The sequence below is a fragment of the Cucurbita maxima genome, unplaced genomic scaffold, assembly GCF_002738345.1.
Source record: "Cucurbita maxima cultivar Rimu unplaced genomic scaffold, Cmax_1.0 Cma_Scf00016, whole genome shotgun sequence".
In the NCBI taxonomy this organism is placed as follows: domain Eukaryota; kingdom Viridiplantae; phylum Streptophyta; class Magnoliopsida; order Cucurbitales; family Cucurbitaceae; genus Cucurbita; species Cucurbita maxima.
In genome coordinates, this window is record NW_019272032.1 from 979,004 (window position 1) to 993,007 (window position 14,004).

At 35.3% G+C, this 14,004-nt stretch overlaps 2 protein-coding genes across 3 annotated transcripts in view; one reads left to right on the forward strand and one right to left on the reverse strand.

Annotated features, from left to right (window-relative positions):
- LOC111490844 (dual specificity protein kinase YAK1 homolog) overlaps window positions 1-7,669 on the forward strand; it is a 13,274-nt gene extending 5,605 nt beyond the window's left edge. The window contains exons 4-18 of the mRNA XM_023139469.1: window positions 702-811; window positions 891-960; window positions 1,055-1,137; window positions 1,275-1,356; window positions 1,430-1,470; window positions 1,690-1,812; window positions 2,812-2,959; window positions 3,230-3,344; window positions 3,425-3,507; window positions 3,767-3,841; window positions 4,198-4,275; window positions 4,409-5,205; window positions 6,485-6,634; window positions 7,027-7,313; window positions 7,435-7,669. Of these exons, the coding sequence (XP_022995237.1) occupies window positions 702-811; window positions 891-960; window positions 1,055-1,137; window positions 1,275-1,356; window positions 1,430-1,470; window positions 1,690-1,812; window positions 2,812-2,959; window positions 3,230-3,344; window positions 3,425-3,507; window positions 3,767-3,841; window positions 4,198-4,275; window positions 4,409-5,205; window positions 6,485-6,634; window positions 7,027-7,313; window positions 7,435-7,508 (2,316 nt within the window). The 3' untranslated portion in view covers window positions 7,509-7,669. The remainder of the gene's footprint in view (window positions 1-701; window positions 812-890; window positions 961-1,054; window positions 1,138-1,274; window positions 1,357-1,429; window positions 1,471-1,689; window positions 1,813-2,811; window positions 2,960-3,229; window positions 3,345-3,424; window positions 3,508-3,766; window positions 3,842-4,197; window positions 4,276-4,408; window positions 5,206-6,484; window positions 6,635-7,026; window positions 7,314-7,434) is intronic.
- Window positions 7,670-8,290: 621 nt separating this feature from the next.
- Window positions 8,291-14,004, reverse strand: part of LOC111490845 (SNARE-interacting protein KEULE-like) — a 13,578-nt gene continuing 7,864 nt past the window's right edge. Inside the window, exons 13-21 of one of the 2 annotated variants that reach the window (XM_023139471.1) lie at window positions 11,125-11,221; window positions 10,647-10,772; window positions 10,468-10,563; window positions 10,189-10,311; window positions 10,046-10,120; window positions 9,201-9,391; window positions 8,844-8,934; window positions 8,674-8,763; window positions 8,291-8,574 (exon numbers count right to left, since the gene is read on the reverse strand). In XM_023139471.1, the coding sequence (XP_022995239.1) occupies window positions 8,521-8,574; window positions 8,674-8,763; window positions 8,844-8,934; window positions 9,201-9,391; window positions 10,046-10,120; window positions 10,189-10,311; window positions 10,468-10,563; window positions 10,647-10,772; window positions 11,125-11,221 (943 nt within the window). In that variant the 3' untranslated portion in view covers window positions 8,291-8,520. Of the gene's footprint in view, window positions 8,575-8,673; window positions 8,764-8,843; window positions 8,935-9,200; window positions 9,392-10,045; window positions 10,124-10,188; window positions 10,312-10,467; window positions 10,564-10,646; window positions 10,773-11,124; window positions 11,222-14,004 lie in introns of both variants that reach the window. The other variant, XM_023139470.1, reaches the window with a different exon arrangement.

Sequence of the window (14,004 nt, forward strand, 5' to 3'; positions counted from 1 at the left end):
TTTTTTTTTTTTTTTTTTTTTTTTTTTTTTTTTTTTTTTTTTTTTTTTTTTTTTTTTTTTTTTTTTTTTTTTTTTTTTTTTTTTGTGATCTAAAAACTAAATTTTGGAAAAGCTAAAAGTATTAAATTTGAGCATGCGCTTGTTATTGAAATTTGGTAATAAATTCATACTGAATTTAGAGAGAGAGAGAGAGAGAGAGAGAGAGAGAAAATTCACCAATCTCTCGGGCTGTTCTACCATCAAGAGTCTCATAGTGTGAGCTGTGAAAATAATATTTCTCCTGCAGAATACGACTTATAATGAAAAAATAGAGGGTAATATCCACTAAAATGAGCCCAACAAATAAGATCTGGATAATCGGCCTAAATAAAGGGATGACCAATGTTTGGATGAGGTAAAACAGCTAAAGCCTCCAATAAGTTACTCCTACAATCATCCAGAAAAATAATTGTTCCGTTCCTTGAATACTAGTTCATTAATGGCAGAATGAGATTACATATGAAGTGGTAAAAATCCTCAGCAGAAGAAAAGAAAGGAAATACGAGAAATCAAATAACAATTAGGACTTGGTTCGTAGATATGATGTCTGCTTTCATTTATTTTCTTGACATGGCTTTCTGAATCGCATGTGCTCTGGAAATATAAAAAAATATAGTGCGAGACCTCATATTTTTTTTTGTTGTATTTGGAGTCCCTTGCAGTTAAATAAGAAGTATGATCCTCAGGACAAGCATCATATTGTCCGTATTTATGATTACTTCGTATATCAACGTCATCTGTGCATTTGCTTTGAGCTGCTCGATACAAATTTGTAAGTCACTACCTATTGTTCTTGTTATCTTGAAATTGTAATTCTAGAAGTTTGATTACAAATTCTGTCCATACTCTAGGTATGAGCTTATCAAGATGAATTATTTTATGGGGTTGTCATTGAGCATTGTTCAAATGCTATCCAAACAGGTATAATTCTTTTAGGGTTTGAATTTTCAAATGAACTATCACTTGGGTTCCGCTGATGACCACCTTACCTTGTGTCTTGTTTATATTGGAGAAGATCTTATGCGGACTTGCCTTATTAAAAGATGCTGGCATTATTCATTGTGATTTAAAGCCTGAAAATATTCTTTTATGCACAACGTAAGTTATGGAGATAAAGTTTTCATTTTTTTTTTTCAATTTTTTTTTTTTTTTTTTTTTTTTTTTTTAAATTGTTCTTTTGAGTGTTTACTCAAGTCTCTTGATATACTTATTTTTCACTATTGTACTGGAAACAGCACTACAAAGCCGGCAGAAATTAAAATAATTGACTTCGGATCAGCTTGCATGGAAAACCGCACTGTTTATTCTTACATCCAGGTGATTCCTGATCTCCATTTCATCCTCAGTATTCTAAAATGTTCTGTTTCTTATACTTCTTACTCTCGTGCAGAGCCGCTACTACAGATCTCCAGAAGTTCTGCTTGGATATCAGTATCCTTCCGAATGTATTTATTGTCATGTACAATTTTCCGAAGTTCCAAATTAAAAAACAAGAGTTTGAAAACATTGCCACGAAGGAAAATGAACTTTTATTTGTAAACTTTTGAAAACCTACAAAGTAATTGGTGTAGGATATATATGTGTGTGTATGTGTGTATATTTATATACGTATCCTACGATTTCAGATGTGACCCTTAACCCTCTTTTCAGATACACTACAGCTATTGATATGTGGTCATTTGGTTGCATAGTTGCCGAGTTGTTTCTAGGATTGCCATTATTTCCAGGAGCTTCTGAATTTGATTTATTGCGGCGGATGATTGACATTCTTGGGTATGTCTTTTTTAAGTATTTATTGACAACAAAAAGTTCATCCAAAATATGAACTGAAAAAGTGCTCTAAGGGCTTGCAAAACATCATATTAATCTGGAAGAAATATAGGATAGGAAAAAGACACAGAGAGTTCTTATACAGAACACTAGTTGGAAGGTACACACTAGTTTGCCAAATATTCTTCAGATTTTTCACTAAGAATATTCTTCTCTCTCCAATAGCACCTTCAAAAGCACCTTTCCTTGCATTGAGCCACAAAACCAAAAATCTGGAGGCATAGCCCTAATAAAATAGCATCGAACCAGAAAACAAAATGTTTCCTCTTTAGAGTCGTACTGCTCATCCCTTCAAACACAAAGCTTCTAGTGTTGGAACTTGGAAGAGAGTACGAGATTAAAACCAAAGGTGTCCAATAATTTTCACCAACTCAATATGTGATGCCTCTTGGAAACAGTGCCCATGGAAAAACCTTGATTTTCTTTGGGTATTTTCCTTTCCAAATTCTCTTACAAAACTCAAGGGAGGAGACTGTTTTCTGTAGGAGAAATGCTTTGAAAATTGAAATATGGACTTGGGAGAATGAGGCAAAGTTTAGACCAACGTGCTTAGGTCATGAAATTTATAAAATTTCTTATCCAATCATCATCGGGACTAGAAGTTCATATATTACTTCACTTCTTTTCCCTCAAATTACTGGGAGAAGATCAAATTATTTGATCTGAATTTTTTTGAACTAATTTGTTCTCTAACAATCATTGTTTGTCTGCTCTAGTGGTTTTTTGTAACCTTCTTTTGGAAAAAGAGATGCCTTATCCTTTTGTTCCTTAGGATGTTTCTCTCTCGGCTTTGGCCTTTTGAATGAATTCCTTTACTTCTCAATAATTTTTTTTTAAAAATAATAATAATAATTATTTTGTATTTATTTATAAGAATCATTGTTCCTTTCTATTTTTGAAATAATTTTGACTTTCCTGTCATGCATGTTTTATAATTAACAGGGGACAACCTCCGGATTATATGCTGAAGGAGGCCAAACATACTAGCAAATTCTTTAAGTTTATTGGAGGTTTCCATAATGAAAATGGCGAAATTTCTGCAAGTGGCAGAAGCACTTTTCAAGTATTCAAGGCAGAAGAATATGAAGCTGTAAGTGTACATTTATTAGTTCCGTTATTCCAACAAAATCAACTATTGCCAAGAAAATACATTGAATATCAGTATACAGTGATGCTCTTGCTAGACATTTTCCTGTCTAATCAATCTATTCTGGATGATGCCTAGCAATTTAGATGCTCTGGTTCTTTTTCTAAATTGGTAAATTGTTCTTGCATATTGACTCCTATTTGTTTACAAGTATTCAGCTTTTCGTTCGGACATATGTCCAATTGTGCAATTGAACTGCTTGTTTATTTTCAGAGAGAGATGAAGAAGCCTTCAATTGGGAAAGAGTATTTCAATCAGAATAACCTCGAAGGAATTGTGACCAACTACCCTTATAGAAAGAACTTAGCCGAGGAAGATAGAAAGAAAGGTAGGCCTTTTTGTCCTTGACTCTAAACCTTTTTTTTCTTAGGAACTTCTAAAAGGAGTTGCATTGTAATTTATTAACAGAGAGTCAAGTACGACTGGCTTTAATTGATTTCTTAAAGGGCCTTGTAGAGTTTGATCCTGCAAAAAGGTGGTCGCCTTCACAGGTATTGACCCTGTCCCTATAAGTTCTTTTTTTTCTAAAACCGCAAACAAAACCTTTCATTGAATAAATGAAAAGAAACGAACAATCGAGGATACATGCTCCAAAAAGGAGCAAAATATAGAACACAATAAAGGAAGTATACCTTGTAAAGAGAGCAAATAAAAGCCTTAGATAATTTAATTTTTGATTGACCTGAATAGTACATTTTGTAACTAAGAGGCAATAGGAACTTGGATATTGAATCCTTATGTGGCATGCAGGCCTCCAAACACCCTTTTGTGACAGGCGAGCCTTTCACATGCCCATACACACCTCCACCAGAGACTCGGCATTTGGTTAGTTTGTTAAGTGTTATTACGATTATGAAACTCTTATGTTTATTTTTAAACTGAAAAAATTTCAAACCATTGCTGTTATTGTCTTATCTCCTCTTCTTTTAACTTTAGAATTGCTGGCACACTTTTTTTCTTTTCAGTAATTGCTGGATTAATCATATGTGTCTCATGTAATTCATTTACAAAGATTCTTTGTTCACTATTGTTTTTATATGACTTCTGGGCTTTCCCCCTAGGTCAACTTATTTTATCTGTGAGATAACTTTCTGTTTTGCATCACTAGGTTATTAGCGAGGTAGGATATAACAATTAATGCAACTTTTTCTTTATTATTATTATTTTTTTCTCTTTCTCAGCCTGTTTCACAAAACATAAAGGTGGACGGCCATCATCCGGGTGGAGGGCATTGGTTTGCAGCTGGTCTTTCTCCCAATGTGAGACTGTTGTCCCTTTAATACCATTTTTTAAAAATTTATTGGAGGCCATTCAAATTACTAATTGTCATTTTTGCAGGATCTTACTAATTTTTTTTCTGATCTGAAAAGTAAATAATATACTTACATTCAGATTGCAGGTAGGCACAGAGTTCAGCAGAGCAGCCCACATTTTCAGATGGTACCATATGCGCATGCTAACAGTTATGGCAGCATTGGAAGTCATGGTAGCTACAGTGAAAGTATTGGGTTTGGAAACAGCTATGGAAGTTATGGAGATAATGGTATGCTTGCATTTTATTCTCCTGTTGGTCCATCTGGAATGAATATGCATCCACAGAGAAGAATATCAGTGCATGCAAGTAGCCCAGATACACGGCAGAGGACTTTCCAATTATCACATGGCAATGGGATCGGTGTGAGTCCATCAACCGGAAACTTTGCACCGCTGCCCCTAGGCACGAGTCCATCTCAGTTTACTCCACCAAGCAGTTATGGTCAAGTTTCGGTGGGCTCTTCTGGACATTATGGGCCAACTTCTCCCGCAAGGGGTAGTTGTCAGGGATCGCCTCTGGGAAAAATGGCTACAGTTGGTCACTTTAATAGAAGGAAATTTTGGGATTACTCGGGTACTCATGATGGTTCTTCATCGTCGCATTGGCAAGGGCAAACTACTGAAGGCACAAGTTACAGTCAAGCAGATGGGAACTCTTTACATGGTTGCTCACCATCTCATCTGCCTCCGAGTAGCAATGCAACCAGCTGGAAGCAGCAGCAAGTTGGTTGTGGAAGCTCTGCTGGATACCCTACCATTCAGAGTATGCCAGCATCCCATTTGCCTGGTTCAAATATGCAATTTTCACAACCAACGGATATGACCCGTAATAAGTCTGAATTGCCTGATCCTGGAGACTGGGATCCCAATTATAGGTTAGTCGGTCAACTTTTGCATATCTATTGTTAACTTTCTGTGCATATAATCTGCATGGTGAAATATTTTATAGATTGTACTTACATTCTTAGATAACATGCGCACGATTTCATTTATATACTATCTATTTGTCTTATTTCATATCAATAAATGTAATAGAACGGAGGAAATAAACAGGCTTTTGTATGTTCAATCTGGTCATCCTTTTTTCTAAACATTCTTATGCAACTTTTATATTATAGTGCCTGGACTTTTAAAACCTTTCAAGTTTCAAGTGAGATTTGGTCTGCTAGATAATTGGATTTTGCGACCCAGCTAATTATCAACTGTTTCTTGCCTTTGAGAGATCTCCGTTTAAAATTTAGATTCTTGGTACCAAATATGATGTCACCTTAGCTTTGTTTTTGCAATGGATTTGTTTATATGTGCACGTGTTGGCATGTCTGACTGTAAAAGTGTCTGGCTTCTAAACGTTGTTAGAATTTTGGACACGTGGACACATGTACATACCCCTCTGAAAAAAATAATAAGGTGTTTAAAAACTCCTTTAGACAATGTACTAGCAGTCCATTCTCAAATAAGTAATAAGAAAAGAAGATGATTTGTGAGAGCCCATGTAATGACTCAAGCCTATCACTAGTAGATATTGTCTTCTTTGTTTCCTTTTCGCGCTTTTCTTCAAGGTTTTTAAAACTGTCTGTTTGGGAGAGGTTTCTACACCCTTATAAAGAATGCTTCATTCTACTTTCCAATCGACGTGAGATCTCACAGCCCAATACTTTAATAGTCCAGGTGCCCAGCCCTAAAGAAAGTTTGACAAAGTGAATGATTGACGAAATTGTGAACCCTTTAAAAGAAACCATTCAATTAGCTTACTTTTTAGCTTCTTAGTGAAAAACATTTTTTTTTAAATTAAAATGTTAAATTTAAAAGGTTGATTTATTTTGAAGTGCTAAATATACAGATATGAGATATTCTCAAAAACACAAAATAAGTAAACTGTCTGAAATGTATCTGTACTCCTGTTTGTGCTTCTTAGCTATTCATTATTTATTCCATTATCACCTTAATACTTTTCATTTCGTTTATCTATGATGTTGTGGATTGGTGATCTCTACTAGATTACCATAAAAGAAAAAAAAGAAAAAAAATCAATGAAGTTTTAGTCTGATGGTGTCATCATACGTTCCCATACTCTTCCTACCCGAATGCACTTGTAAGGTGCAGATCTTTTGTTTTGGGTCAAATTTTAATGTGTTATAATTTCTGTTCCTTCAGTGATGAACTACTCCTGCAAGATGATGGTTATTCAGATGTCAGCAGCGTTGCGGCTGGTTTCAGCAACTTGCACGTGGGTTCATCAAATCCATCAACTGGGACTGGAAGATTTAGTATGCCAAGTGCTAGTTTGAATTTAACCTCACAAAGGTAGGTATCACCTGCTTGTTTACTTGTTGAGACATTCTTAATTTTTGATTTTGTGTTACTTTGTTTGAATATTATGTGAATAATACATGCCTATTCCCGGTACAAGGTATTTGGGATGGTTATACTCTGTGTATATTCATTTCCCCACGAACCAAATGCTATACGCGTTGATTATTTGAATAGTTAGGCTGAAGTAGACATCTTTTCCTTTGGTGATTTGTAGATCCATTGTATAAGTAAAGAACTCCCTCACTAAATATATATTGTGAATTTCTCATAACCAGGTGGTATGATTTTCTTTTTCTGTCTTGGTTTGGTGCTGAGTTACCTTGGAATTTCATTTTTTCATTTTCAGTTTTCCTTTATGCCATTTTCATTCATTACATTTTCAGAAAAACTGGACCTGTCCAAGCATTTCCGCATGTAGAGGTGGGTAGCCCGCCCTCAGCTCAAGATTTGCACACTGGACATGCTCGTCCTTCATTGGAGTATTCTCATTTTATGCCTCATAGTTCATACAATTCCCCTAGCCGCTTGGGGCAACAACCTGTTCAGCGGTTCAATCAAGGGAGAAGCACCAATGTTCGAGGTTACGAGTGGAACGCTGCGAGGATCCAACCACCCTTGCCCAGCTATAATTCTGGAGGACCTCGTTCTCCTGGAAGTGGCATGTCATGGGGTAAATATGCCTTCAAGACAGTATTTGGCTATATAGCCTTTTACATTTTACCTTTCTTTCTTACTGAATCAAACCTCGTTTGGAATGTTTTGTATCGGTTATGATCGGTATTCTTTCGTAGGGTATAGAGCGAACCAGCCTGTTACAAGCATTCCTCCATCATCTCGTGGAAGAAAAGACTACGGGAGGATCTAGTATTTGAACAGCTTACTATTTCATCTCAAGAGAGTTGGCAGGCAAATTGTATTGGTATTTGAATTAGTTCACCTTCTTAGTGGGCTCTTGCCAGAAAAATCTTCATCAGACCATGTTCATTAATTGTTTGCTTCATAATGATTTGTGGCCATGCTTCTATCCCCCTGCGTCGTATCATTGCTTTCTATTCTTTTGTCATTCAGTCAATTAGCCTACAACCCTCTTTTACACTTTACTCGAATGCAAGCTAAGTCTCGATCATTCTTTCTCATTTGTTATATCTCTAATATTCATTTTGCATGTTTCGAGGAACAATTTCTGATATCCATTGCTGCTGCTGAGATGAATATTGGGAGATTTCGATTATACAAGATTAAGTTCACCCCCATACTAGATAGATAGAGGCATTATATCATATTGTAATTTTTTCTTCAATTGATATATAGGTGATTGGTGTTTTCTGTTCTTACATTTGGTTTTCACCAACAGATGGGTTCCTAGTTTGTTGGGGCTTCTTTAGATTGAAAATTCGACTGGTTGATATGTACATTTATTGTTGACGAGGTTTCGTCTTCCTTTGCTGATGCTACTATTCTTCTACCCACAACAATCGATCCACGTGAATTGTACAACTTTTGACACACTTCGTTGATCAAGCTAAAGATATAATCATCCATCCACAATGTGTAAACAATTTCTTTTAATCTCTTTGCTCACCAATTTTTATGTATTGCCATTTATTTTTCCGCATTTTACAGAGGTTTTGAGGAGATATATATATGTATTAATGGCAAGACTTAGTTTCAATCCTATTTTTTATATTCAGAAATGTTACATTATGCAATATGGACAGCTATTACTGCTAATAGTTCATCACAATATCATGAAACAACTAGCAATAAGACTAAAAGCTGAAAGAGCCAAAATCAAAAAATCGACCAACAAACCCATTGCAAAGCGCTGAAGAGCATATCATTCATCATAGCAAGAGCACACTGGAGGCTGCTGCCAATCATATCTGGAGATCATCCAATGAGAGCTCTTGTGCAGTCAACATCTTAAGCTTCTGTACCAGTTAAATACAATATTGATGAACAATAATGGGTGTCACATGAATGGAAGAAAACAAAGGCAAATTTGAATATAGAAGGTTGATGCTAAATACCGTAATAAATTGTGGAGGATCATCAATACTTGTTGAACCTAAAACTACTTCTCTCTTCAATTTCGATGTAAGCTTGTGACAAACTCTAAGCTGCAAGTTAAAAAGATATCATTTATCTATCCAGATGGGTAACTGAAGAGACCTGTTCAAATTATATTAACAAAACATACCTCAGACCTAGTTGCTCCACCTACAATAAATACAAAGATACGTTGGCCCATCTTCTTAAAATCACTAGATGCATGCCTCAGTACCGAATCGCTGTCCAGAAAGAGATTGTTAAACTCACAACCATGCATAAAGAAAAAGCGAGAAAGAAATTCCGATGATCTCCAAGATTGTTGCAGGTTCAGATCTCAATATCTTATTAGTCTCCAAGTAAACCATGAGAATCAATGGTTCAATAATGAAAATTAGAAAGGCATCAAGCGTGTATCAAATGAACCACAAAACTGTAAGTGCCTTCTCAACGAGCACAACCCACACTTAAAAAAACAAAAATGAAAATAAACATATAAATAAAGCACCTTGAGTATCCATCATCAGAATTACGAGGTCGGGCCCATGTGGGAGTCCGTCTTGATCTCATTGAATGAGCAGATGGAAGTTGCTGAACTGCTGCTGTATGAGACGGTCCATGATAAGTTTGACTGGGGTCATTTAGACATGGATAATCCTCCTTGGATAGTTCACCTTTGCTAAGTTTTTCAACTAGTTCCTAAAAAATAGTTTGGGACAATAATGACATTGTGGTTTTGTATAGATTTCAAGAAAGGTAAATACCTTAAAGCCATCCCCATCTCAAAATGATCACACTAACTATGACCACAAGTGTATGTTATGTGTCAACCTGACTATATTGAATTTCAGATTTACAGTCCAACAAGAATGCAATGTCCTTTTAATTGTGAAGCCATCAAAAGAGCATGGCAGCCTGAAAAGGCATTCTCCGTGTCATACATTACCAGCACATGTTAAATCACCACTACACATAAACGCTTAATGGGATAGTTGTTGGGGAAAATTCTTTTTGTAGTATATTCTAAACACTTCTTCATGAGTGGTTTTTTTTTAAATGGAAAAACTAACCTTTCATTGAGAAAAAATGAAAGAATAGTACAAAGGGCCTTGGATTAATATCAAAACAACATTCTCGAAATTCAAATTTGAAATCAAGACCTACTCTAATATCATGTTTAATCCCTGCCACATCAAGCTGATAGATTTGAGCAAAAATGAAAATTTCAATATATGCTGAACAATATAATCAAGCCCGCTTCTGTATAAAGGCCGTCCAGTCATATCTTACTAAAAAAAACCTATTAAGAAGTGCATATATAGATTGAACAAATAAGTTTGACCATGGTTTTACCTCTATTATGGGATAAAACCGCGATAATTGCCATGTTTCTTCTTCACCATTTAGTTGTTTCCTAACTGCACGCTTCTTCTGATAACAAAAGTATTGTCAGGCATTGAACAAATAAATTCGAGATAAAAGATAAACACTTTTACCTTATGAATATCAAACTTCAAAGAAAATGACCCTAATGAACTTTTTTTGCTATCAGGTGCGGCACCACCAAGTAATCTCATGTTGGTAACAGCATTCATATCATCTGGTGGTAGTTTTGCTAACTGTCAAGCGTTAAACTTCATCAACATGCAAAGTACGAAAAATAAACGGAAATATCTTCACTATGCAATCTTGTAAAAAAGGATAAATTAATTAATTAATCAAAGAGCTGGTTGGTTGAAAAGGTTGTCTTTTCCTTCTTGGGGTGGGGTACTAACCTTCATTAAATTTAGACCTTTCTCACTCTCAAATTTCTCAGGATAAATGGCTGCAAGAATCATCAATAACCGCAACTTATTTTCGCGACTTACATCCTGCAAAAACGTTTAGTGTAGGTTTCATGTTCATAACTCAAATGACATGTACTTGAGAACATCAACATAACTTCAGTAATCACCTCGTTCGTTGTCAAAAATTTTATTACATCTTTTGTTCCTGCATCTCCGAAAACAAGGTCCTGCTCAAGTTGCCCTAGTTCTCTTAGCCCCTGATCCTTGATTATCTTGTTTAGTTTTACTGCAATCTGAATTAATAAACTCAAAGTCAGTTCCTAAGCAATATTCAGAGTTATTTCCAACTATTTCCAACTCTTCTAGATATTTGAACATATTGCTGAGCAAAACAGGAACGAAGATTCCTTTTGCACCTTTCTGGAACATTTTGCCAGTTTCTAAGGTTGCTTCACGCAGCACAGTTCTCAACCACAATACAAAATCAAACCTGATTAAATTATATATATATATAGATAGATAGATAGATAGATAGATAGATATAGACATATATATTCTTCTCTCCTCCATTTATAAGCTAAAATTTTTGGCTCTAGGGAGAAGAAAAGTAACATACAACATTTCGTTTGTCTACAAGAAACTAACCTCCACATGAAGGGAGAGCTTGTCAATTTGTTCACTATATTGCGGCAATGCCTGAACCATCTTTTGCAGATCCCGTGTGGAGAGTTCACTAGTACTTCTATTGCATCAGAAAGTATAAGATCAGAAAAGCGACATCATTGTAAAGTAGGCTTGTTACGAAACCCAATATCATCTAACAGACCACAGGAAAATTAGCTCGCACAGGTACTGATGCTTGGTCAATAGAATAAAAGAACCAGAGTTTGATAAAGAAAAGGAATTCACTATTTTTTATTTTTTTATGAGAAAGGAAATTGTTTAAAGGGCAAGCAAAATTTCGTTTAGAAAAGAGGCAAATAAGGCCTCCTTCCCCTAAACCCAATAGTATGAAAATATGTTTACAAAATAGATTAGTCAAAATGTCCCATCATTGAAACCCTGAGAGATAAATTTGTAAGTAAGACATCATGAAGGAAAAAATCTTCAAAATTGCACCTATTACTTTATACCCACACTTGTCAAACCATAGCACCAACCATCACGATCCATCATTAAACCTTGACCTTGGTTTTATTATTTGCGACCAGTGACAATATCAAGGAACCACTCTTGAAGACCTTCAGACTATCGTTCAAATTGAAATCTCAGAAAGAGAAATAATAGATTTTTAAGTCCAGCTTAGCGTTTACAAGCAAGTGAGCTTTCTTGTGTCATTGCACCCAAGAAAGAGATCTTACAAAATAAAAAAATAAAAAATAAAGTTTTTCTATTCGATTCAATCCACCAAGGTTTTTTTCTTTATATATTAATTCTATCGGTGGTTTTTTCTTTATATATCAATTGTATTGGTGGTGGTGCATCCCATTAATCACAACATCCTCTTCAACAAGATGTCACAGGCTCCATTACCAACTTGATTTCCATTTATTGAACTTTCCATCAGGAAGTTTGAATCCAAGGGCTTGGAGAACTCTCCCTAAACATCGAAAGTTCTAATCACCAAGGCTCTCCACCAAGTTAGTTTTACAGTGAGAAAGTTTCCAAAAGGAGAATCTAACATCGAAAGAGCAAGTTGATTCGACAATGTTTCAGGCTGATCTAGCACAATTTTGAACATGGATTAACATAAGATTAGACATCCCTTGCTTTATCAATCTTACATATTCTCCTTCTTGGGTATTTAAAAGTCTGATATAGCTGATAACCGCCAAGCTCAAGAAACACCTTGCAATCTACCTCTCATTGAAGTTTCTTCTTTAGTTAAGAGTTTCGCTCTTATTTATCTCCATCCTGTCACTTTGGCTTTTGGCAATGTGGTATAACTTTAGAAAAGAGATTTTGATGGATAAAAGGCAATCTTAATTTAGAAACATAGACTTCCTTCACTAATGTAACTTTTCCTCCACGTCTTCCACTAGGGGATGTCATTGAGCAGCAGAAAACCCAAAGTGGGTAGGTACTGAGAAGCCTCATCAAACGTTATAAATTGATTCCTGCAATAAAGCTCTCATAGAAATTTGTCTTCACGCCTTTACTTTCTAATAGCTACCAAGTGGCCTCATAAAAAATTCTAAATTAATTCCCGCAAAAGCTTTCGTAGAAATTTATGTCTATGGCTTCACTTTCTAAAAGACCGAGAATGTAAAACATTGGAAGTTCATCTTGATAACGGGAGAAGAATACTATGGGTAATTATTAATATACAGGAAATAGGCGAGCTAAATTCCATTAATCCCAATTGGAAAAGCTTAAAAAGGTTCCTAATACAAAAATAAAGGAGGATTTTACTCAAAACAATAGCGAACACCAAAAGTAGGAAAGGAGACTAGGGGGGTCCCAACCTTAGCCCCATGAAGCTTCAAATTTTACCTCCTATTTTTTTAAAAAAGAAACTTCTTCTTCCATAAAAACATGATCGAGACGTTAAAATCCTTCAAAAGATTCTCTGTATAAAATACCAATCTCTAAAAAACAGAGATTATGGGCATCAATGTTAGCACAAAAATGATCAAACACTTCGCCAACAGATACAATTGTAGAAAGGGTGAATGACCGAATATGTACCTACCATTACCCTTAAAGGGAAACCATAAATCTTTTTCCTTCGGGAAATTATTATTGATAAATAAAAAGAAGGTCGTCAACATGGTCATCATGTTATACTTCAAAAGGTGGAAGGCTCACCTTAATACAAGTCACACTATCCAACCTCCCCACTTACTACACGTCTCTATTGGAAATGCCACAAAAAGTAGCTACGATTATTTAGAAACTATCTGTGGAAAGATGGGTCATATTTTGTCCGATGGAATATCATAAACCTCCCAACACACAAGGGAGGACTTCACCTACTTTTTATAAAGGAGAAGAACAAAGCAATCATCCTAAAATGGATGGGAAGATATCATCACAAAGGAAATGCCTTGTGGAGAAAACTTTAAAGGCTAAATATACTTCTACATCATGTACAAATCGACCCTCTACATTTTCTACAAAGGGACCATGGAAGTACATAAAAAAACACTAAAACCTAATCACCAACCGAATTTGTCATGGGGTGGGTGATGAAGGAAGCACATCATTCTAGACTAACCTTAGATTGAAAACACCACGTTAGCCCTACGTATCCACTTTTGTATAGACTCTCTTATAACAAATGAGCCACCATCAAAGAAACAAGGAACGATGTCAACAATTTCTAGAACCAAAAACTTAGTAGGAACTTAAAGGATAACCAAGCTATATCTTGGTGTAAATTATCTAATATTTTTACTTCCTATAGTTATACCTCCCTCATTGCACATTGGGAAGGTCTTTTATAAACACCATGGATTATACATCCCTCTTGTAAATTTCAATCATCAATGAAATTGTCTTTTATAAAAAAAAAAAAAAAAAAAA